The 26903-nt window shown below is 36.6% G+C and overlaps 1 protein-coding gene across 1 annotated transcript in view; it reads right to left on the bottom strand.

The window, feature by feature from the left end:
- Window positions 1–26048, bottom strand: part of ATF7 (activating transcription factor 7) — a 55609-nt gene extending 29561 nt beyond the window's left edge. The window contains 2 exon segments of the mRNA XM_023729100.1: window positions 11146–11214; window positions 25235–26048. Coding sequence (XP_023584868.1) covers window positions 11146–11193 — 48 coding nt within the window. The 5' untranslated portion in view covers window positions 11194–11214; window positions 25235–26048.
- Between the last annotated feature and the right edge of the window lie 855 nt (window positions 26049–26903).

The raw sequence follows: 26903 nt of genomic DNA, 5'->3' as shown, positions 1-26903 counted from the left end.
TTCTCTGAAGAGAATTAGGTTGGTTCCACTGTTTGGGGGACCCTTCTTAAGACTTAGACTTCTTAATTAGTCTGTAGTAGAAGGAAGTTGAAATAGCCCCAAACAAAACTAAGAACTAGACCTATTTATCTTTGACATCCTCATAAATCACATCTCCTTCGCTCATGGATGATTCCACTTAAACCAGCTGTCTTCTACTATCCCCTAACTCCAAATAAAAACGTCTTATTCCTTAATATAATCAATATTACTTCTGGGTTAAACTAACTCATACTAAAGTGTGAATGATAGCACCTATAATTTTCCAGGAGCTTATTAATTTATACAAATCTTTAATTAATGCAGAAGTGTATTTTTATTTTTGGATGGGGACTCTTTCTTGTTGGCCTTTAAATTGCACTGATTTTTTTTAATCACATATAAGCTGGCCATGAGAGGAAGGCAGGAAAGGGATCTTTATTGTCCTCAATCTTATCAAAGAAAAAGGGGTCATGGGCTCTATTTGCTTTTGCTTTGCCCAGCCCCAATACCTTGATTCCTAAGATAGAGCTTATTCAGTGTTCATCATGTTACCTACTTTGCTCCCAATACCTACACACACACACACACACACACACACACACACACACAGACACACACACACACACACACACACACACACGTTGCTGTCTAATCAATTCCGACTCACAGTGACCCTACAGGACAGAGCAGAACCGCCCCATAGGGTTTCCAAGGAGCAGCTAATACTCAGAACCATCAAAACTATCAACAGGCAAGCCAATTCCTATAGCATCAGGGACACTCCTGGTAGAGAAGAAAGGCTGGCCATCTAAATCTCTCTGGATAAATTCTTGGAGTTTTAGAGGGACTTTGGATCTGTGGCCTCTCACGTCCAATTTTTTCTCCCCTTTTCTCCAGCTATTCCCAATCACATGGTTATCTGCTTACAAGTTTAAAAAACTAGAGGAAATACTAGTCAGTAAACCCCACAAAGTACAACAGCTAATAAGAGACAACATAAGCTGTGTGAGAGAAAGGCAAGATATAACAAATTAGACTGGAAGGCTTGAGCTCAAATTGGAGAAGAAAGCAACTAAAGACCAAGAAGCTTGAGGAAGTGAAGGAGAGGAAGACACTCTCACAATGGCATTTTATAGTGACTGGTATGCAAAAAACTAAAGCAAATGTTATTTCCCTCAGAGAAAGAGAAGAGAAGCCAAGACGCTTTTAACCGGCACTGAGATACTCAGCGGAAAAATCACCACCGTTAAGCCTCTGGCATACTGCAAGTGTCACCCTTTCCCTGTGGCTAAGGAATCAGAGCTTGTCGTTGTAACCAAGTCTGCAACCTGTGCTCATGCCAATCTTTATGGTGGATTAAGCTATTTTTCAGGAAAATCAAGGGATGATTGCCCAGTATCAAAAGAAGATCTGACCCCTGCGAGGAGAAAGGAAGATCTGACCCCTGGAAGAAGAAAGTTTCTTTTGCTATAGGATGATTCTCTCTGGAATAACATAAATGGCTCTTTGAGAGACCATGTCTTTGATAAGCAGAGCTGCAACTCTGAGAGCCAATCTGCTGAATGCCAAACAGAGCACTCAGCTTTCTACAATGTCTCAAAGGACACGGCAAGGCTGTAGATTTATTCTGCTGACTTTCCCTGCAGAGACACTCAAGTTTTTCAAAGGCAAAAAGGTAGAACTCTTTCCTTCCAACCCAGGGAATTGCAAATTCCACCTGAGATCTAAAGACAGAGCTACGTTTGCTCAAACTCTGACATCATCTATGTGAACAAGAAGATTTAAAAGCTGGAAGGATGGCTGGCAATTTCAGTCATCAGAGCAGAAGTTGATTCAGCTCTTCAATCTGCCAGGAGAATCGGCAGCCACACAGGGCACATGGTGTGCCAGACTGGGAATGGGCTAATTTCACAAATTCATTCTCATTCTCTCTGTACTTTCACCTGACAGTTGCAAATAGTCTAGATTCTTAGCAAACTGCAGTTTTAGGTAGTGTATTTCACTGCACGAAGAAATTTCAAAGAAAAAACAAAGGCATTGTTACAAATGCCCAAAGCTTCTATCTTTTCTCTATGATGCCCCCAAATGCTTTCCTTCTTGAAATCCTATCTGTAACATGATTAATTTTGTGAGAGAAAATTTAAAAAGCAAAATCTCTCTACAATAAACTATTAACAACATTTCTCCATCACAATTTGCACGTCATTTCTTTGAGATGAGATTTTTAAAGATAAAACTTTCTGTACATCCTAACTCAAAAGTAATGATTTAAAGGACAGTCTCTCTGGGGTTAAACAGATTCAAACCTCAACAGAAAAAAGAAAACTAGGCTTGAGAGTTAAGATACCCAATTTCTGTTCAAAATATTTTTGGCCCTGGTGGCACAGTGGTTAAAGTGCTAGACTGCTAACCAAAAGGTCAGAGGTTCAAAACCACCAGCGGCTCCGTGGGAGAAAGATGTGGCAGTCTGTTTCTGTAAAGATTTACAGCCTTGGAAACCCTATGGGGTCACTACGAGTCGGAAATGACTCAATGGCAGTGGGTTTTGTCTTGGTTTTTCACATGATAAACAAAGCAAAGAAAACAAAAACCCACAAAAATTCAGAGGTAATCAGTTCTATTTTGATTTTTAAAACATGTATTGCTATACTGAGCAAAGTGGGGCCCTGGAATAGATACTGAAGCGAGGGCAATAGTAATAGCAAAACACAGCACAGAAAATCCTAAGCTCAAACCAGAATAAGATCGTGGCGATTTTTTTTCCCCAAACAAAATACACAACTCTTTTCCACAAAAATTAACGGCAAGAGGACAAAAATAAAAGATGTTTTGTTTTACAAATAATATTGGTAAATACTGTCATTCTCAAATTTTTAGACATAACCAAAAGCCTGAAATTTAGCTAAGCGTCTACTAACGCTTGCAACTGTAACCCTTTCAAGGGGTGGATCACTGGTTATAAAGACTCAATTAAGGTCAAAACCTGGCTCTGACCAAACTCCAGCTGAAGGGGCTTTTCTTGTAATACAAAATCCAATTTAAAAGAGGCCTAATGTTTCATTTAAGTCACTGGCATATGGTTAAAAATCTTAAGTTTGCCCAGTTACAGACTTTTGAGCAGAATGTTGACATCTTCTTCCTTCTCAAAAAGAGCTTCAGAGAGCATCTCTTGCACCTTGTTCACGACACACAATTTATCGGCATTTCTTTTCCTTTCTAAATGGCCAGGAAGGAAGAAGAGCTCCATAGCCACTGTGTGTGGTTAGTAATGGCGCTTTTACTTGTCATTGTACAAAGCCTGTTAAATATTTACAACACAGACAGCAATATCTAGTCCTAAACACCCAGTTGTGAGTTTGAATTTTTTTAGAAATAAATCTATGACAAGATTTCCCCAACAAAACGCCAGAAGACTTTACTAACAGCTTCAAGAGACCCAGCAGGTCCAGAGGAGCAGTTATAGGCCATCTGGTGATTACTTATTATTATTTATACAGCACTATAGATGTACACACAGATGCGTTATGAATTCACATACAGAGTAGGCCCTAACAAGGGCTTCAGACAAACTGTGACTGCTGAGCAACTCCATCTGCGATAAAGAAATATGTTAGCCAGAGAAAGGAAGCACACTTGCTGTTTTTTAATCTGTCTCATTAGCTAGAAGATTATTTGCTCAAACAACGAAGAATTCTATCGAATGATGACAATATCTTGTAAGTCAACAACCTAGCTGATAATGTGGTTTTGCAAGGGTAGGAAAAGAAGGATTAATGAAGGACAGGTTCTCAGATCCAGAAGGCGCTTTATAAACTCAGCAGTTCATAAAAGAAAGGATCAGGAAAAAGCCCCTTCTCCTGATTTAAGAATAACTGGAATACAGATGTGGGATATTTTCTCCCTACCAGAAATGCTCTGAGAACTGTTTCTGGGCTTCCATTCCAAATATTAAGTTGTACCCAAGGAAAACAATAGTGAATAACTGAAAAATTTCACCTTAATTTCCTGGGTATAACTGTAACTCCAATTTGGTTTATACAGAGCCTTTTGTTTTGTTTTGTTTCTTGCCAACTGGCGCAAGGATGCTTTTAATCTACTATGTTCTTAGTAACATAATAATAATATATTATGAAAAACCAAAATAACCAGCTACATATTTCAAACGGCAAGTGTCAAGAGGGTCAGATCAGGCGTTTAAAAACTTGGGTTTAATTCCTTGGTCTTAACACTTCTACATTTTTTTTTTTAATCCCAGTCCCAATTTTGTCTATATGCTACAAAATAGTTGTCTGCTTCCACCACAAGGTTACATAAAACTGCAGCTTACTCAGAGTCGACTGAAAGTTACTGCAAAATCAACATATTATAACAAAAAATAAAGTTAGCATTTGTCCTAATTGTGTATAATGCGGTCTATTTTCAGCTGCCTGACAGCATGCAGGCACTCTTACCAGATGGGAACTGGATGAATTATTGAATGAAGTATGAATTATTAAATAAAAATTTGAATTTTTTTTAACTCTTGGCAGGGGGTGAGGAAGAAAGGCTTATCTGTCTGCCTGAAACTGCCCTCACCTGTCGAAGCATGTAAACATAGTATATGCCACCACAAATGGCATTTACCTACCAGAGCCATTTCTTCCTCTTGTTATTCTCCAATTCAAGACGCTCCCCCAACATAAAGTAATCATTACCAACTCATTCTTCCTTGCTTTTATTTTGTGATCATGCCAGGTAATAGGGAAACCTGCCAAAGGGACAGAATTAAAGATCCAGAGTCCCACCGTACCAGTATGGCCCATTTAATGGGAAGGTTGGGATAACTGGAATAAGCTCTGTAGATCTGTGTTATATAGGCAATAAAACATATACCTTTGCAGCATGCCAGCATTTAACCAATCATAGGAGCTATTTGTTGCCTCATATATTACAAAGCAATAGAGATTTAAGGGATAATGTTCCTGAAGGCAGAGGATACAAAGCAATAAACAGCTTTGGAGGTTGGTTAAATGCCAAGTGAAGCCAGACTACTGTACCATAAACATTATTCCTATTATATGACAAGATAAGAAGGTACAAGAAGCTGCCCTCAATCCCACCACAGCTAGCGCTCTATCACTATTCTTGGCCTTAGAAAGGGAAAGCAGGTCCCGGAGGTCTATGAGCTACTTATATGTTTCATGCTGCAGTTAGAGAGATATGAACAGAACCTCAACCTGTACCTAAATGTCCTCTGGGAGAAGAAGAGAAGATCTGACAGTAAATATCCTCAGGGATAAAAAGAGTAACAGCACCTCAGGATCAGACAATCGAAAGGTATTTTCTTAAAAGGATGGAGTTGATATTGAGTTGTTATGACAGAAACTTGTCTTAATAGCTAATAATAGGATGATACTAACTGTCCACTAGTAGTATCTCCTCAGAGGAAATGTATTCCTGTTCTCAAGAAAACAAACATTCTAAGTAATAAGCTCTGTTCAAAGGTACGACTATGATGACTAGAAGGACTACTTAAATCTGCATAATTTGTATTGCAAATCAGTGTCATGTGACTCAGAGAAAGGTATTTGTTGACTCCTGGTAATAAAAACTAGATAAAAAGCATCCAAAAGGTAAGCTATCTAATTGTAACCTAAAATTACACTGTCGTCTAGTTGATTGATTCATGGCGACTCCATGTGTTACACAGGGTTTTCTTTGCTATAATCTTTACAGAAGTGGATCGCCAGGCCTTTCTTCCACAGCACTGCTGAGTGGGTCTGAATCACCAATCTTTAGGTTAGCAACTGATTGCAAACTACTTGCACCACCCAGGAACCAAAAGCATCCAAAAGGTAGTTATTTAATTGTACCCACATGAAACAACACCCCAAATTCAAGAAAACTGACAGAGACACAGTAATTATTCCTGCTCCCACGTTCAATAAAACGTCTTTATCATCTACCTTCAGTTGAAACTATCCCCAAAAGCATTAAAAACTTACATGACTTCCTAGATTCAGCACCAAACTCTATTTCTATTATTTTAACAATAATACAGAGGCAAAGCCATTTTATAGTCACAATGTTTTTAAATAGATGCTATCCTATAAACATTTCAAAATCCCATACAACTCAAATTCAACCAGCCCTTTGCCAGCAGGGTATCTGCAGCACCATTTGCCTTAACAACACTAACCCATTCTCAGGAGGTAGCTCTATTAACCACTACTGCTGCCATATTCCATAGAGAGGTATTAGCAGAATACTACTTTTCCCGAGTTCCTCTTCATGAGGATGATGAGGCCTCAAGAGAAACAAAGATTCTCAACAGGAGAATAGAGATGAGGGCTAGAAAAACCCTATCACCTGTCTTTTCAGATAAGAATGTAGAGAGCACAACCTTCAGCAGCCATCTTTTAAAAAAAGCACACGCAGCATATTTAGAACTCAGCTGTGTCACATCAGACTTACTGTTGGGAAGTGGATCATGAACAGAATCCAAAAATAACAGCCATTAAAGACCTAGCAACCAAAACATGTTTCGGTATCCACTGAAAGCCCGGTGGTTTTGATTATATGGTGGAGAGCATAATCCACTAGTCTATTTTAAGTGAATTTTCCTTTCACCTTCACTTAATATTAAGACTTAAAATGTTTTCTGAGTTTAGGGGTGCATAGTGTAAAGCTTGGGTAGGGAACAGATACTAAAATAACGCAAGAGTCCTATAGTTAGTTTTTTTTTTTTTTTTTTTTTTAAGAATTAGACTCTTGAATTAAAATTTACTTTCATTCTTTCATCCTCTACTTGATAGAAACCACTGTTTTTTGGGACTTTTATGGCAGTTGGTTTTAAACCATGCCTTGCAAAAATTATCATGACTCTAAGTCCTTCCCCCTAGAATTTACATAGCCTTTTTATTATTCTACAATTTCTGGAATACAGAATTTGAATCAATGACAGTAGACCATGAATAACTTGAAGGTCTCGAGGCTCAAGGGACATAAGGAAGTTGGATGATAGGCCGACTGTAATTCACTTTACCAAATTTATATTCTCTGCCAGATTGTCACCATTTCACATAACATAAAGCAATCACAATAAATCTTGTAGAAATCTCATTCTAGAGGTATTTGTTAACAGATATTGGGAGAAACTTGGAAGGAGTCTGAATATAACTAAAGAACTATAATCTCATCTGACCATGAAGTTTTGACATGCAAAGGAAGTAAAGGGATGAATCATGCTACTTTCCAAGTCTTAAGCTGTAGCATTCTATCCTTCTTATATGAAACAAGTAACAATCCAAAAGAGGAAGGTACCAATCTCCATGAGTTTCACACTCACCTTCCCACTGAGGTTGAAAAAAACCTTCAGGACCTAAGCCAAGAGTTATAATGAATCTTAATAACCAAAATACCAACAAACAATTCATAAATGAGAGGGAGAAGAAGCGGAAGGAAAAGGCTTATGGTAAACAGAACCAACAATATAGGAAAGAAGCAAAGTAAAAAGTCTTTATTGTTTTCCTACCTCTAGTCCAAAAAAATACAAAACAAAACAGATACTCCTTCTGGGATCTCACGAATGCAAGTGAATACTACTCTTTTCTGATGAGATAGCCTCAAGAGATGCTATTCATATCTTTCTTCCTCTGCGAGCTTAAGAGATGCTTTTCTTGTGTATTGTTTTATTTTTATCATACATTTTTATTTCTTTGGGAAGTCCCTGTCTGTGTGGTTTTAAGCATACAACACGTAAAAGGTGTATATCAAAAAAAAAAAAAAAAAAAAACAAACAACAAACCCTTTGCCGTTGAGTTGATTCCCACTCATAGCAACCTGTAGAACTGCCCCATATGGTCTCCAAGGAGTGCCTGGTGGATTTGACCTGTCAACGTTTTAGTTAGCAGCCTGAGCTCTTAAACACTGAGCCACAAGGGCTCCAAGAAGGTTATAGGTAAAGAAAATCTTGCATGTTGAGTTGATTCTGACTCATAGTGACCCTAAAGGACAGAGCAGAACTGCCCATAGGGTTTCCAAGGCTGTAATCTTTACAGAAGCAGACTGCCACATCTTTCTCTTGCAGAGCGGCTGGTGGGTTTGAAATGCTTACCTTTCAGTTAACAACCCAGCACTTAACCACTGTGCCATGAGGGCTACTTGTATGATATATAGGAAGGCTAAATCAATATTGTTTCCAATATTCTCTGAATTTATTTAGATAGGAGATAAGCTGCTAAAGTAATAATAAAAATAATTGTAAATGTGAGAAAAATAAATCTTTTCACCAAAAATGCAGCTTTTTAAAGTACAGTAGTCCCCAACTTATGATGGGGACTTTTTTTTGTTTGTTTTCATTTTTATACCTATTATTATGAGTATTTTTATAAATCCGATCTTCATTTGTCTTTAGGGGTTGGAAACATCACATACAAACTTACAGATATATTTTAATACATACATACATATTACTAACTTACCAAAAAAAAAGCCGGTGCTATGGAGGGCTCACAAGTTTCTTGCCACTTTTTGAGGTTGACAACCAAGAACAGGTGTAGTGGAAGTAGGGTGGAGAAAGGAAAAAAACCCACTTAGAACCAAGTCAAGGAGCCCTGGTGGCACAATGGTAAAGCGCTCGGCTGCTAACTGAAAGGCTGGTGCTTCGAACCCACCCAGCAGCTCTGTGGGAGAAAGACCTGACAATCTGCTCCCATAAAGATTACAGCCTAGGAAACCCTGTAGGGCAGTTCTACTGTCATACGGGGTCATTATGAGTTGGTATTATGGATTTGTGTCCCCCAAAAATTGTGTGTCAATCTGTTAGCCCAAAACTAAAACCATTCTCAAGGCCAACTCTTCAGACAAAGATTAGACTGGACTATGGGACATAAAATGACACTCAAGAAGAGTGTGCTTCCTGGCTCAAGTAGATACATGAGACTAAATGGGCGGCTCCTGTCCAGAGGCGAGATGAGAAGGTAGAGAGGGTCAGGAGCTGGTTGAATGGACATGGGAAATCTGCGGTGAAAAGGAAGAGTGTGCTGTCACAATATAGGGAGAGCAACAAGGATCACATAATAATGTATGTATAAAGTTTTATATGAGAGACTAACTTGAATTGTTAACTTTCGCTTAAAGCACAACAATTCAAAAAACGTGTGTCAACTTAGCTAGGCCATGATTACCAGTATTGTGCGATTGTTCAGCATTTTGTCATCTAATGTGATTTTCCAATGTTGTTATGAATCTTACCTCCATGATGTTAATGAGGTGCGATTAGAGGCAGTTATGTTAATGAGGCAGGACTCAATCTATAAGATTAGGTTGTGTTTTAAGTCAATCTCTTGAGATATAAAAGAGACAAGAGATCAGAGAGACAGGGGGACCTCATATCACCAAGAAACAAGAGTCAGGAGACCAGCGCTTCCTTTGGACCTGGGATCCCTGTTCTGAGAATCTCCTCAACAGGGGAAGATTGATGACAGGGACCTTCCTCCAGAGCTGACAGAGAAAGAAAAGTCTTCCCCTGGAGCTGCTGCCCTGAATTCAGACTTACAGCTTACTAGACTGTGAGAAAATAAACTTCTGTTTATTAAAGTCAAGAATATGTTCCTAATTGCAGTTGTTGTAACTCAAATATGTGGTAAATCAGGGACTACCTGTAGAGGAGAGAAGTGAAAAGGGGACCAGGTGTATCAGTTATAGGAGTTACATTGTTGCTGTTGTAGGTGGTCAAGGTGATTTCGACTCATAGCGACCCTATAGGAAGAGTAGAACTGCCCCAAAGGGTTTCCTAGGCTGTAATCTTTATGGGATCAGATCACCAGGTCTTTTCTCTGGTGGAACTGGTGGGTTTGAACAGCCGAACTTTTGATTAGCAGTCAAGCACTTAACTATCGCGCCACCAGGGCTCCTTATGAAAGTCATAGTAACATCAAGTTCACATGCAAAAATTTGGAGGGATCAGGTTCAGATATGTACTCCAATAAAGCTGTCTGAAAAGTGAAACAAATTTATCCTATTTTCCCAACTGGCTTCTATTATAAAAAAATAAAATATAAACCACACGGGGAAAAACGCAATCAACAATAAAGTTGAAAACTTTGACAAGGAAGGAAATACAACTCTAGGATGCTGAATATTGCAGAATACAATGGCTTTTTTATAGGCTTTTCTCAAATTTTCAGCCTTTACTGGAATTTGGAATCTCTCCCCTGCCCATTCCTTGTCACCACCCACATCTCATCCACCTCTCAAATTCCAATTTTTAAGAATCTCTGGAACTTAGCTCCTTCTTTTTGTCTAAGTATTTATCATGTTTAATAGAACTAGTCTGCTGTCTCACATACCACCAGTAAGTGTCACTGGACAGTCACATGACATGTTCCTAACTGAACAGAAACTAGTAAACCTTTCAGATTCTATAAAATGAATTAATGAAGGCAGATAAAACTTTCTTTGTATTCTTCTCTTTATCTTTTTGTGGAACATGGGAGTAGGGGAGGGCCTAGGAAGAAGAGTTAAGGTGTAAAATGGAAAGAAAAAAAAAAAAAGGGCCGTTTCAACAAAATTACTTTATTAAAAAAAGCGTATGATGAAAACAATCTGACACATAATACACATGTATGCAAACAATTACATGGCAGTTGACACACAGAACAACGCATCTCATGGAATCAGACAAAGAAAATGGCTAAGAAAATTTATAGTTTATATAATGCTGTGAGATCTTGGGATCTATGTCGGATTTGTCTTCCCTAGATAAATGTGTCCCTTGGCTGCTAGCACTGATTTTCTGGATCAACAGTCAAAAGAAACAAAACAAAACAAAAATGTCATGACTTTTTCTTATATTTACATAGACAGTTTTAGAAAGGATGAGACAGCAACATGTATTCCTCAACACTGTGTGCTGGGAAATAAACACCAGTAGAATAACAATATGGAAGAGAGCAAGGCAGATTTCATTACGGTAGAGTGCCTACACTTCCTCATAACTTGGATTTATACACTGCAAATCCTCTGATCTGATTACCTCCAGTGATCACGTAAAATACCGGCTTTAAACTCTTTGCCTTAGTGATAAAACAGCCACTTTGATTCACAACAAGACATTCACAATAAAGTATATTGTAAACGTACCTGTCCACAGCCTGGGGCATTGCACACAAACGGTCTGTCGTCTCCCATATTTCATATAGCAGAGCGGAGCTGAGGAGGGGGAGGTAGGGGGGAAAAGTTATGTTAAATACGCTGGAGCAAAAAAAAAAAAGTGCTTCAAAAATATCAAGCCTAGAAACAGGTGTCCAAAGAATGCCATTTATCAAAGCTGTAAACACAGGCTACTTTGGGGAGACCCATTAGACAGGTGGCATATGGTCTACTGCGCCTCAATTGAAACTTTTAATTAGAAAAATTTAGGCTTAAATATTCAAGGAATTTTAAACCTTTTGCTAGACTTTCCCTCTTTCTGCTACAGTATATATAAAACACTACTCCAGTCTGCTGAATTACAACCAGTGTAGTTCCCCATGTCAATAAATCCACTGAACGCTCGATGCGGAAGCCATATTTCTAAACTAGAGAAGACCAAAATTTGTCATTTAATTAATTAAGGGATTATAGGAGGGGTGCTCCATTTTACAGGGCCATAATCTGGCTCCCTGGTGTATAAACTACAAGACTGTTGGCAAGGGCCGTTTATCCCAGATTATTGCCAAAGAAAACAAAGCACCCATCCTATTGGGCTACACGGGAAATGATTTTCATTAATAAAAAAAATTTAAAAAAAAATCTTCTCTCCCCACTGGGAGCCGCCTCCTCCCCCCACTAAGCGTCTGTGGCAAATGGAGAAATATCGGCGCCCTTCTCCCATCTGATTCTATTTATGGCTAGGTTTTTAAAAGCAGCAATAAAACAAATGTCGACTCTTTGGGGGTTTACTGTGAATATGTTCCGGCTGTCTGTGCTGCTCTCGGCCAGAGATCTTGGGCTGCTCTGTTGCAGCCAACAGATGTGTGCTGCTGCAGGGGATAAAAGAAATGGTACTAACAGGCATCACCATCCATCCTCTCTATTTTGCTCAAGAATTTAACAGAGTTTATACTTTTTTTTTTAATTAAAGTTAAATTCTTGAGATGTTGATTGAAATTCTCTGTCAAAGAGCAATAACTCTAATCTGAATGTGTCACAGAGATTTTTCATATCCCACATCCTAACTAAGAATAAAAATAGAAGATGCTTGAGACAGACAAGAATAAGAAATGCAAACGATATTAAAAATATTCCCAAACATTTTGGAAGTGTGGAAGAGAAAAAGAGGAGAAAACAACAAAAACAGCCTTTATAGCATAAACTCCTAAAGGACATTTTCAAACATCTTTCCACAAGAAAGGTATATGAAAGAATATGAAAAAGAGTAGAGAGGAAGAACAGAGGAAGAACTACAATTTGAATATGCCTGAAAACAACTTCAGAACTGTTAACCAAATTTCAAATTTTTATCTTGGAGATAAACCAAAATGTCAAATTAACCTCAGTCAGGCCCGCATTAAAATAAAAAGAGCGCTAGACTGAACCTGGTAATTAGAAAACCACATTTAAAACTCAGAGGGTGGCTAGGTAACATCTCTCCTACTCTCTTAAGACTCTGGGGTTGGAAACCAGTATTTCTGGTTGTCTGTTCAGCAATTCCACAACTAATCAGTGTTTAAAATTGTGAGGTGTCCCATAAAATAGAAAGGGCTTCCTGGTCATCTTTCAGTGTGATCAGAACAGGTCTAACTATGAAGGAAACTGATGCTGCAGCACTGCTATAATGGAAGACAGCCTGTATGTACATACGTGTACACAGATTTATATCACATTTAGCCAGGATAAATTGCTTCAATAAATTCTGTTCCTAGGAGAGGCCAGCTCAAGCTGATGATTTGGTACTGGGACATTCTTCTTCACACAGCCTCAGGACAAGGGGCTTTCTAGTTTGTTTGTTTGTTTTAAATACACAATGATTGTTTAGCACTTTCTAGAGCTATAACATAATGCAAAAAATAAATACAAATAAATAAATGCAAAGACGAAGGCCATTATGGCTGACAACTCTATCTGAACATTTTCAGAAAGCAGTTCATCTCTGGAAAAATTCCTAATGACTGCTGTGCAGAAGATAATTACACTCTCAAGTCCCAGAATCTGCTTTCCTAATATAATAATGAAATGAGAATTTTATTTCAACAAGATCCTCTGACATATTCTCAACCAGGAAGTAAATTACAAGGGCTACAGCAGAAATAATACAAAAGCCAGGCAGGATTTTTCACCTTTATCTTGGATTTGGGGCTAAGTTTTCTCACTTTTCTATTAGGGGAGGGAAAGGGTCCAAACTGAGGAATGAGGTGGTACTGTTATAGGAAGTGGTTACATAAATTCTGGAATGGTTGGTTTCCTTTAAACCACAAAATTCAAAATTTAACTTGGCTTTGCACAATCACATCACAATATATGGCTTCCAAATTTTATATAATGACATCCTTACTAGGAAATGGAGATGAAAAATCATGATTTTCTGAAAGCCAAAACAAACACAGAAAAACGTAAAAAACTGCAAAAAAACAAAAACAAAAAACTTGGGGGGTAAAATGTAACAAAAGTAAGCATTTTCATGGCTCTTAAATATTCAGATCTGCAGTCACTGACTAGGATTTCCTGCTTCCTTTTCATTTGTTGGCCTTTGTTTGCCATTTTCACCAAAGGGAGATCACAATGGGAGAAAGAAGGCCCTCTTTCTTAAACATCCATAATTATTCTTAAACCATTCCCTCAATCTCTTGCCTCACATCATTTCCATAAGTCTTGCTTTATGAAAATTTTCACTTTAAAATTAAATATTAAAGTGATTTTTCTTTCTTAAAAATTTAAATTATTGAACAATGATAATGGTGATCTATATCACCGTTTAAAAAAAAAATTCCAGCCAACATCTTTTTAAAAAAATTCCCAGTCTGCTACAATTGCTACAGATAAAGAATGCCATTGTTTAGTACTACCTGACATTTAAAACAAGTCTCCAATTATAAGAGATCAAACTGATGCTGTCTCAAAAACAAAAAGCAATACATTTTTATGGTATAAACAGACTGAAACAAAAAGTGAAATCTTGAATAATGATGCTGCCATTCACTTGAATTTAACTCACAGCCCATTTGTAACTGTACTACTTGACAATTAGATCATGCGTCTGCACACGGCACTCAGTCTGTCATCTGCTTCTGGATCTGTTCTTCAGGATGAAACTCAAACATTTTATAAAACTAAACAATAAATGACAAGAGAAGGATATACACGTTAAGAGGCATTGCCAAGAAGAAGTGAGATGCTTTCAGTGGGGATCTTAGAAGCTAACAGGAAAACAAAGATGTATAAAAAGGCTGTCCTAGAGGCCAAAGTCTGCATAGGGAAATGTTCCTGTACTCAGAGCCACCACAATGCATAAATAACACAAATTACTATTTACTCAAAAGACAGAAAATCATCTGAATGCTAGGAGAGAAACGAAGAAAAACCAAGGTTTAGAGAACAATTTTTAATAACTAGGGTAATTTCACAAAATCTATGCTAACTAATTTTGTCAGTGCCAGAGCTAGGTCCTAAAATACTCACATACCAATGTGCAAGGAAGAAAATAGATTGTACATCTATACATCGCTCTCTCGTTGTTAGTTGCCAATGAATCAATTCTGACTCATGGCAACCCATGTGCACAGAGTAGAACTGCTCCATAGGATTTTCAAGGCTGTGAACTTTTGGAAGCAGATCACCAGGCCTATCTTCCAAGGCATCTCTGGGTGGGTTCAAACCACCAATCTTTCGGCTAATAGTCAAGCGATTAACCATATGCACGACCCAGGGTCTCCATTTCTCTCTCTATATATATATTATAAAAATATAGATTGTTCTTTCTTTCTTTTTCTTTTTAATAGAATGAGGGTGGAGTCTGTCACTGAGGTTTAAAAATTCTATTCTCTGAACCTGGTTGTGATCTTTTCTCTAGCAATCAACTAATGTTACTAGTAAGAAGGCCCAACTTTAAGTGAGGAATAAAAGCCATGTACAAACACACCCAGGGACCGCTTCTTAGGTTCCTAATGACAAAAAGCAGACAATGCTGGGTATAAAAGATGAGAAGAGCATATGATTACAAAAATCAAAGATTCATAAAAATCAGGAAAGAGTTTAGACTAACTAGCTATCATTCATTCATTCCGTTCACAAAACGTTACTAAGAAACTATTAAGTACCAGGCAAAATAGACATACAAATAAAAAGACATAGTCCTATGAGTTAGCTGTAAGTTTTTAAAAATAGCCTTACAAAAAAAAGAATCTTTCACTCTTCTGGTATGAAAGAAACCAGGTAAGTGGTAAGAACGACAGCTTAATTTACAAGTCCCATTAATCAGAGGTCAACTGGTGTACATATTATTTACATCTCTTGCTATTTCTCTTACTGTTTATTATCATTTATCAAATTCTTTTGCTAGCAACCCTAGAGTATAGACAAAAGCACAAAAAAGAGGGGTTAACAGTCTTGGTAAAAGATTGTTTGAAATTAATAACCAAAATTTACTTTTTGGATCATACATGTTTAATCATTTTTAAATTCATAATTTACCAAATATTTTGTTCAGTGCCTCCTATATGGTCTAAGCCCCAGGAATTCAACAATGAATGAGACAGACAAGGTTTCTGCCCTCAAAGAGCTTACTTACATTCTAAAAGGAGACAAACACTAAATGAGTAAACAAAGTAATTTGAGATTAATAGCATATAATTGTTATAAAAGAAATAAAATGTTACTATGAGAGGCCTATTTTAGTTTTATGAGTAAAAAGAGAATGGCTATAATTTATTAGCTGTGAACAAAAGGGGAACAGGGTAAAATATAGAGATCTAGGCTCAAATCAAAAGGAGCCTTGGTGACACTGTGGTTAAGTGCTGGGCTGCTAACCGAGAGGTCGGTGGTTCAAACCCACCAGTTGCTCTTCGGGAGAAAGATGTGGCAGTCTGCTTCCGTAAAGATCACAGCCTTGGAAATTCTATGGGGCAATTCTACTCTGTCCTATAGGGTCACTATGGGTCAGAATTGACTTGAAGACAACGGGTAGGCTAAAACCTCAGGAAGGAAGCCTTTCCAGTCCTAACATAGTAGATGCTTATTAAATATTTATTTAACTTGAAGTCACCATTCAAGTACTGTATAAACCAAACCCAAAAGTCAATTAACCAAAAGTCAATTCTGACTCACAGCAGTCCTATAGGACAGAGTAGAACTGCCCCATAGGGTTTCCAAGACTGTAATCTTTTTTTTTTTTTTTTAATTGGGCTTTAAGTGAAAGTTTACAATTCAAGTTAAGTCTCTCATACAAAAATTTATACACACATTGTTATGTGACCCTAGTTCCTCTCCCTAACTCCTGTCCACCCCAAATTTACCGCGTCCATTGAACCAGCTCCTGACCCCCTCTGCCCAAGGCTGTAATCTTTACGAAGCTAACTGCCACTTCTTTCTTCCCCAGAGCAGCTGGTGGGTTTGAACTGCTGACCTTTCAGTTGGCAGACAAGCCCTTTAACCACTGAGCCACCAGGACTCCCTTAAGTACCGTATACTTGGCTGAAATTTTACACTTCAAATTTTTGCAGAAAGCTGTTGGGTCCACAAAACTTTTACTATGCAGGTATGTATATAAGGCTATACACATTTGAGACATCTTTTAAATATATACTTACAATAATTTTGTGCCTAGGGCACATTACATGACTACACCCAACAAATTATATTCTCTTCCTATCATCCAAATAACGTAGGAGCAGCTCTTTAGTTTTTGGTTAGAATGCTAAAAATGGGGAGGAGGGAGGTATTTGTCAAGTTAACCCTTAACTGAACCTTGAAAACAAAACCTCAGTCAGAGTTATTAAAGTATCTACTCAAGCACAAAAGAATGCCAATCAAGGATGCAGCAGAAAGGGCACCTTTACACAGCACTTTTGGGAGTACATATTTAGACAATCTTTCTGGAAAGCAACCTGGCAATATTTATATTAAATGTCTTAAAGTGTTTTATGTGCTTCAAACAAATCACTTTTCTTTCAGAACTTTATTCTGAGGATAAAACCAGAAACTTGAGCCATTTATATATTAAAATGTTCATTGTAGTCATATTTATTATAGAAGAAAAAACAAACCAGAAATTAAACTAAATGTTTAAGAAGAATGGATAAATATAAATTAAGGTACTGCTTTACAATGCATTGTATTTAGGTTGTTAAGAATAGCATTTTGAAAACTAATGACACAAGAAAATGCTATACATTAAGCAGAAAGAAAAAGCAGGATATAAAAATGCATATGCAGCACAATTCCAGATCTATAAAAAAGCAGGCAAAAATACTAAATGTATGATATCTGTTGCTTCTGGGGTTGGAAGAAGTATAATAGGAATATACGTGTTGGTTAAAGATTATTTTAGTCATATCTATAATATCTTTTAAAGAAAGTATATAATAATCTCTTTAGATAAAAAAATTTAGAAACAAATATAAAATGTTAACCATTATTAATTCTGGGTGTTGGTTACATTAATGTGTGTAATTTCTTGTGCACCGAATTCCTCCAAAAATAAAGCAGTAGTTTCTCTAAAAGATGAGGGAATTAACATCCTAATGTTAATAACGTCAATCTCTGGATAAAGGTATTCCAGATGTTACTATTTTCTTCTCTGTACCTTTAGTATTTTCCGAAGTTACAATGATCATGGATTATTTGTAATTAAAAAAAGTATTTTAATGTAACTTAATAATAAAAATGACTGCCAGTCTACACGACTGGACAAAAAAAAACAAAAAACATGTTTATGAGTTTTTTAAAAAGACCCATATCTGCCAGATTATTATTCTAAAGTATTAAACAGTATATTTTCAAATCAAACACAGTTTTGTTGTTTTTTTTTTTTAACTCTAAGATACAAATTTGTTTGTTTTTTGTCTACTTAAAATGGAGAAAGGTTTGTCAACATTACCACTATGGTTTTGTCAATTCTCTCTTGGTTTGTTTGAACCTGAATTTTCTTCTAGTTTCCAGCATTGCTGTTGTGAAATATGATGCCTTCTTATGCCCAGCCTTTTTATGAGGCTGTCTTTTTCTCCCTGGGAAGCTTTAGGTACTTCATTTTATACAAAGGGCTCCACACTGTCACAGGAGTATGCCTTGGTGGGATCTTTTGTTGTTGTTCTTTATGTTGGAACTTTTTTTTTTTTTAATTGTGCTTTAAATGAAATACAGTTCTAGTTTCTCATACAAAACTTTGTACACACACTGCTATGTGACCCTAGTTGCACTCCCCATACTGTTACAGCACACTCCTCCTTTCCAACCCTGATTTCCCATGTCCATTCAACCAGCTCCTGACTCTCTGCCTTCTCATCTCACCTCCAGACAGGAGCTGCCCATTTAGACTCACGTATCTACTTGAGCTAAGATGCACACTCTTCATGGGTATCATTGTCTGTCTTACGGTCCAGTCTAATCTTTGTCTGACGAGTTGACTTTGGGAATGGTTTTAGTTTTGCGCTAACAGAGAGTTCAGGGGACACAAAGTTTTTTTTAAAAAATCATACAAAATTGCTCGTTATCTATTATAAAGCAGCAAAACCAAATGATAAATTAAGTTCAGGAAGGACTACCAAAAAAAACCTTTCTAAAACTATAAACTAACAGCTTCCTATAGAAAACAGACACAGTGGAAATTTAAACTTATATCAATATATAGAGTAAACCAAGCGGTTCAAGATAGTCCCTCCTCTGTTAAAACTTCCAGGACCCATTTTCAGACAACAAATATTAAACACACAGAAATTGCCCCCAGCATACATCACCAAGGGAGTAAAGAGAGCTGAAACTGAAACGAGGTTTAGCAGGTACAGAATGCCTTTCACCTCAGCTATAAACAAGCTGAAAAATTTAGACGGGTACCCAAACAGAGCTCTATGGGCTCCATTCTCTTATGATATTAAAAAGAAAGAAATTATATACAAACAGTTCTCTTCCAAGAACACAACTCTGGCTACCTAGCCTCAGACTCAAATAATTTAGCTGCTGCTAAGCAAACAGTATAAACACTGAAGCTCCCCACCACAGCAGTCTCAACATTTTAGTCTCCATAGGATATTCAGTGCTGCTGTGATTTGCATAGCATCTAGAAAACAGACTTAAGGAAAAGATTCCAATAAACATATAACTGTGAGACTATAATAATGCAAGTTATGTGAACCTTAGGAAAAAAAGAAGACTCAAGTTTTACTAGGCAGCAGATTATTTAGGAAGTGAAATTTCTGTTCATAAATTTTGAATTTATTTTTCATTATATTAAGCATAACAATAGTATATATTATCTCATTAGTAAAAACAGAGAAAGCACATATACTACTACAATCTTAAACTAATTAGCCTTATTGTTTTATATTAGGGTTCCTATAAAGTACTTTGCTAACTAACAGACTGGGAAACGGAGGTTCCAAACCAAATCCATTGCCACTGAGTCGAATTTTGACTCAGAGAGATCCTATAGGACAGAAGAGAACTGCCCCATAGGGTTTCCCAGGCTGCAGTCTTTACAGAAGCAGACTGCCACATCTTTCTCCCATGGAGCGGCTGGTGGGTTTGAAACTGCTGACCTTTCGATTGGCAGCCGAGTGCTTTAACCACTGTGCCACCAGGGCTCCTGGGGAAACTGAGGTAGTTACAAAAAAGTCAGCAAAAGAGTAGTCAAGAGCTACCTGCTCTCAAGGGAGAATGAATACCAAAGACACAAGAGAAAGATTAGTCCAAAGGACTAATGCACCACAACTACCACAGCCTCCACCAGACTGAGTCCAGCACAACTAGATGGTGCCCGGATACCACCACTGACTGCTCTGATAGGGATCACAATAGAGGGTCCCAGATAGAGCTGGAGAAAAATACAGAACAAAATTCTAACTTACAAAAAAAAAAAAAACAGACTTACTGGTCTGACAGAGACTGAAGAAACCCCAAGAGTATGGCCCCCGGACAACCTTATAGCTCAGTAATGCAGTCACACCTGAGGTTCACCCTTCAGCCAAAGATTAGACAGGCCCAAAAAACAAAACGAGACTAAACGGGCACACTAGCCCAGGGGCAAGGACGAGAAGGCAGGAAGGGACAGGAAAGCTGGTAATGGGGAACCCAAGGTCAAGAAGGGGAGGGTGTTGACATGTTGTGGGGTTGGCAACCAATGTCACAAAACAATATGTGTATTAATCATTTAATGAGAAACTAGTTTGCTATGTAAACCTTCATCTAAAGTACAATTTAAAAAAAAAGTTACCTGCTCTCATACACCTCAAACAAGATACAAAAATGGACATATCTGTTTATAATTCAACTACTTATAACTGAATCGTGTATTTCCAACAGTTTAGCACACAATAGGTGTTTCTTATATGCTTATATAAATTAATGTCCAGAAAAATGACTTTCAGGGACTATAAGTTCTTGGAGTATCATTTTTGTCTAGGAAAATAAATGATGTTCATAGTTTTAATATTAAGCATATTTTATTATATGCTAATTTTTAAATTCATAACCCAATTATAGTATATATCAAGTGTTAGAAAACTTCTTATATACTATATATGAAGCCTGCCACCTGTTTTTGTTTGGACCACAAGCTTAGAATGATTTGTACATTTTCAAACTGTTAAAGAGAAAAAATCAAAAGAATACTTCGTGACGTGAAAATTACATAAAATTCAAATTTCAGTGTTCAAATAAAATTTTATGGGGACACAGCCACACTCATTTTTTTATGTATTGTCTATGGCTGCTTTTGCACTACAATGACAGAGTTGAGAAGAGACCTTATGAGCTACAAAGCCTAATATATTTACAGAAAAAGTGTGCTGATTCCTGGTATATATGATAAACTTTCATTCATCAAAATGCATAGTTAATTAAGATATCCCAATTACGACAAATATCAGGATTAAACCTTTAATAAATACTTTTATAATGTGACTATTCAAGTACTAATTTCTTCTTGTTTGGGTTTTCAAAATTTAGAAATTAGGTTTTTTTAAAATAAGGTACTGTACACTTATAATATCAATTAAGCTAGCCTGACAGTTCTCAAACTTTAGTATAATCACCTGGGCACCTTCTAAAACTAGATTTCTGGGCCTCGTGGATTAGCATTTGCTTGGCATTGGGCCCAGGAATCTACACTTTAAAAAGCTCCCTGGGTAATTTTAATGCCCATGATCAGTGGGCCACCCTTTGAGACCACTAAGATAGCTGGAGAGTTTATATTCCTTCCATATGGAAAACAACTATATTTTTCAAGTTTGGTACTGTAAGACAGCAGTTTTCAAAGTGGGCTCTGGGAATACCTAGAAATGCCTAAGACCCCTTCATAGGGCTCAATGGGGTCAAAATCGTACATGGGTAAAAGATCTACTCAAAGGGCTAGATAGACCAGTGTAACAGAGTATTCAAGGTACACGAATGTAGTTTCAGGCTCCACACAACACTTAAGCCTTAAGAAACTATCACTTTTCAGATACTGGGGTAGTATCAAAGAAGACTATTCCAGATTATCTGATAAAACTATTAAAATATGCCTTCCTTTTCATATTACATATCTTTGCAAGGTCAAGTTTCTTCATATACTTCAACCAAAACAACATATTGCAACAGACTGAATGCAGAAGCAGATATGAGACTACAGCTGCTTTTTATTAAGCCGTTAAAGACATTTGCAGCTTTTCTCCCTGAATTATTTTTATTTTGGAAAATAGTTATTTTCTATTTAAAAATATGCTATTTATGTTTACATGTAATGGATTTACTGTTATTTTAAAATAGATTAATACATATTTTAAAATTTTTCTGCATTTTTATTTCTAATATTCTAAATTTCAACAGACATAACCCACATAAACAAAAAGATCTCTAGAGTTCTTAATAATTTTTTTTCAGTAATTTTTAAGACTATAAAGGGGCGGGTACTGAGACCAAAAAGTTTGAGATCACTGCTTTAAGAAATACGCAAATAGTAGAGTATCGTGGATTAATCGAAGAGAAGATTGAAATTAATTTCTATATTTCAAGCTCAGACATGAAGGTCTAAGTTTCAAAGAAAGAAGCCAGCTTACACAGACCAAATAGTTTTGTAGGAAAGGATTGAAAACAGATTTGTAGGAAGGGAAGAATTAGGCTGAATCATAAATTAGGCAACACATGATAAAAGCTTAGAACCTACCTGGAAGCAGCTTCCTATAGGCAACTACCTAACTAGAACATTTTTAGTTCTAGTTAGGCTCTCTAAGCTCTGGAGGAGCACTGGTGGCTCAGTGGTTAAGACTTCAGGCAGTGTGAACCCACCAGCCGCTCCTTGTAAACCCTACAGGGCAGTTCTACTCTGTCCTATAAGGTCGCTATGATTTGAAATCAATTCAACAGCAACAGGTTTTGCGTTAAGCTTTTGGAGGAGCCCTGGGGACACAGTGGTTAAGAGATTGGCTGTTAACCAAAAGGTCGGCAGTTCAAATCCACTAGCCACTCCTTGGAAACCATATGGGGCAGTTCTATCCTGTTCTATACGGTTGCTATGAGTTGGAATCAACTTGATGGCAATGGATTTAGATTTTTTGGTTTCAGGCTTCTGGAGAATCCAAAATCTATTTTGAACTACTCCCAGGAAGGTTAATAAAGCAAGAGTAAAGAAGCAACAACTTGCTACAGTGACAGCAGGAATCAAAGTTAGAAATAACTAGAGAACATTATACCTATCTATGTTTGGCCTCAATAGACATTTTGGAAGCACAAAAATTCCGGGAAACTGATAGGCTATCAAACAAAAATCTAGTGTTGCTGTTTTTTTTCCTGCTCATTTTCAGATAAATTATGATTCATAAAATAATAAACCAGTAGCAATCCATCCCCAAACACTGATCTTTAACGATCAATCTAAAATCTTCAGGAACTTAACAGTCTGCAAACAACAACAATAAACCTGCTGGACTTTATTATTAAACTCCAGTATGAATTTGGTCCTGTGTAGGAAATAGCTGCCATATCCCACAATGACAATCATGGAGTCACTTAGAAGTTGTCAAGGAAAAAAAAAGGTCTATTTTCTAAGTCTGCCCACATATTAGCAACACAGTGATCTATTTCAGTATTCCAACATTCACCCTCACCAGTCCCAAACATAGATGTGTAAAATATTTGGAAACTACTGTTTGGCCAAAACTTAAATAAATAAGTTAAAGAAAATGATGCTGCAGGAGACATACTGGTACCAGAAATTCCACGTTAAATAAAACCAACATGTTATTCAAGTTTGATAAAGCTTAAATAAATTAAATTGGCAAGAAACTTGGTGCCAACACAAATCATTTACAGCAATCATGTTTTATTCAATAAATCATCCTTACTTTATAATATAGTCAGGCATATGTTTCAGAAAGAATGGCTGTGCCCTACTTTGAAAAATGTAGTCATGTGTCACTTAACGTCCACGATACATCCTGTGAAATAGGATGTTATGTGATTTGGATGTTGTGCAAACATCATATTATATACTTATATGGGATACCTATTGTTTCACTTCCGAACAGATACTTCTCCTTTGCCTCTTGCTGCTGCTATCAATCACTAGCATTGGTTTTGGTGCATTTGATAGCCATGATGCACTTCACGGCAATATTTTTTAAAGAAAATTAAACAAAAAGATAACACTACAACACTCAAGAGATGCATGATACTTGAGATTGGATGCTGCTGCCTATGAGTCCGAGCATACACTATTATAATGTAAACTTTTTATTTGTAAGCAAAGTTTACATTAAAATAATGATTAAAATAATGACAAAAAGTACAGTACAATACATAAGCCAGTAACACAGTAATTTATTATGACTATCAAGATACATGTATTGTAGGTTATATATGTACTGTAGCATTATATGCCTGGCAGCACAATTGTTTTGTATACAAGAGACATAAGATACACATGTTGCACACGAGAAGCTGTGTTCCCTAGGATATCTGCTACATCCTGTTCTCCGATAGGGATTTCTGAACTCTATTATAACCTTATGGGACCACAGACATATATGCAGTCAGGTGCTGCCCAAACAGATGTTGTGTGGTGCATGTCTGTAATTTTTCTATTGCATGACAAATTTTAAGTCCCAAATAAAATCGATCAGTTTAGCACATAAATCTCCCAAGTCCACTAAGTCAAAAAGAAGCACTCTGCCAGATAAGGAGATATGAGAGGTGGTTCCATTCAAAGAAAGCAAGTTGGGTTTTGTGAGAAGATAGAGCTATGGGGCTACAGCAGAACAACACTGCTCCCACAGAGGCCCAAGCCGCAAGCTCACTAGGTGACTTTTTTATCGTACGTTTTGGCTCCAGTTAGACTTCCATCAACTGATATTGATTAAGAAGAAACAGAATATTGAATAGAAAAGAGAAACTTTTTATACCATCAGTCTGGTTTAAAATGTATGAGAATATTTAAGATTAAAATTACCAAAAGACAAAAGAAAGCTAACAATGTGAAGTTGTGGGTTTGTTTTGTTCTGATAAACTCTGAAGTGTTCTATATTCTTCATAAGACTACTAACTCAGCTTTGGTTTAATTGGGAATCTTTCCTAGATGTCTGCCTACAAAGTTTTAAAAGCCAGATAGCAAGTTCACCTTTTCATACAACCTTTCCTAAATTTTAACACTCACCTTTCCTCTCCAAGGAAGCTACACAGCATATGTTTACTTTTAAAACTGAACAGAATTTTGCTTCACTATATAAAGGCAGTGAGTACATTATTCAAAAGGGGGAAAAAGTTTTTAAACAAAAGGACAAACAAGAGAAGGAAAGGAAACAAAATACTATGATTTAACAGAAAAAAAAAAAAAACAATAACATTCTTTCAACACAAAGTGTCCACTGGGGAAATGCTAGAGAGAGAATGTCATGATAAAATATATTTTAAGGCATGAAATGACCCCAATGCAAAATATTTGTTGTTGCTGTTTTTTTTTTTATTTTTAGCTCAAAGGAGTTGTTATTTCTCAACATTTATGCTCCTTATTTTTTGTTTATCCATTCCCACTGGGTCAGTAGAACCATTTCAATTTCATTTTCCTTACAGTCTATTTTTCTTCCCGATTCTTCAATACTAAGTTCCTTGATCTGAGCTTCTGTTTATGAATTTTTGGACTGGAAAGGACCTTGAGGGGTCATCAAGTCCATCCTTCTGCTTTCCAGGAGAATTCATAGCTAAATAATTTCTGAAAGATGACAAAGTATCAAAAGAAAATGCATCCTGTCAATGACTAATAACATGCTACTTTAATCCACACAAACATTTCCATTCACAATTTGCAATTTCTGAAAAACTGAAAGTAAAAATTAAAACCCCAAAAGAGGAAGGAGTTTTAAAAATGCATTTATCAGCTAAAATTGCTCAAACATAAATTCAACTGTCAGGTCTAGAATTAACATGTAGGAAAGTTCTTGGCTGCCAACACAAAGTCTTTAGTCCCTAGAGATGTCTTCTGATGTTCCATCTTGTTTGTAGTACCATTTCACCTACAGCACACAGCCTGGCAACTTAGACCACCACACCAATAAACTATAATTATGAACGACAAATATATATATTTAATATATATTATAAATGACAAATATATTTTAATATATATTTAAAATAACATACACATATATGTTTACAGCGGGCATAAGTTTTTACAAAAATGAAAAGTTATGTCTAAATTGGAGATGTCAGTATAGTTTAATTCTTTAATTTGTAACCTAAAATGTTCAAAGAATGACACTTCCTCCTAAAAATTTCCAAAATAGAATTCATCTGATGACAGAAAACATGCAACTAGAAAGAAATACTTAGTTTTTCTATAATTATAAAAAAAGAAAAAGAAAGCGAGATCAAAAGTCTTAGAAATAGGGCAAAAAATCACTGTTTTATTTATTTTTATTTTTATTTTGTGCTTTAAGTGAAAGTTTACAGTTCAAGTAAGTTTCTCATAGAAAAATTTATATACACATTGCTACCTGCTCTCCCTATAATGTGACAGCAAACTCTTCCTTTCTACCCTGGATTTCCTATGTCCATTCAAACAGCTCCTGTCCCTAAAAAATCACTATTTTAAAAAATGAGGGAGAGGGAGGTAGATTCCAGAAATTACAGATAGGTAAAATAGATATTGTTTTCCAGAATGATTCTAAAATGAATTATTAATAGATGGTTTATGAAAAATTGGCCAGTAATACAGATATCTCTAAACACTAGCATAAAATAACTAAAAGCAACTAATGTCTAACTTCATTGTTTTGACAGGGTCACTAGCCTGGGAGCTCAAGGATATGTGAGCAACAGAAGATATCTGGATTTTAACAGGACACCTCACAAAGTCACTCTTGATACTTCATAAAAAATATAGGTTAGATGATAAAAGAGCAAGTGAATAACTGAACTGTACCCCAAAGGGTGAGTAACAGACTAATGTCAACCTAATGATAGTCTGGGTGTCCTGGATGGTGCAAACAGTTAAAACGCTTGGCTGCTAACAGAAAGGTTGGTGGTTCAAGTCCACCCAAAAGTGCCTTGAAGACAAACCTGGTGATCTACTTCTGAAAAAGCAGCTATTGAAAACCCTATGGAGCACACATGGGGTTGCCATGAGTCAGGATCAGCTCGACTATAACTGGTTTGGTTTTGGTTTAATGATTGTCTACTCATGTTGTATAGCATTGTTTCACCCATATTCATCTTTGCCAGTCAACTAAAATAAAAACATA

Source organism: Trichechus manatus, unplaced genomic scaffold (genome assembly GCF_000243295.1).
Source record: "Trichechus manatus latirostris isolate Lorelei unplaced genomic scaffold, TriManLat1.0 scaffold00027, whole genome shotgun sequence".
In the NCBI taxonomy this organism is placed as follows: domain Eukaryota; kingdom Metazoa; phylum Chordata; class Mammalia; order Sirenia; family Trichechidae; genus Trichechus; species Trichechus manatus.
Note: the sequence above shows the minus strand (reverse complement) of the source record. Positions and strands in the feature narration are given on the sequence as shown.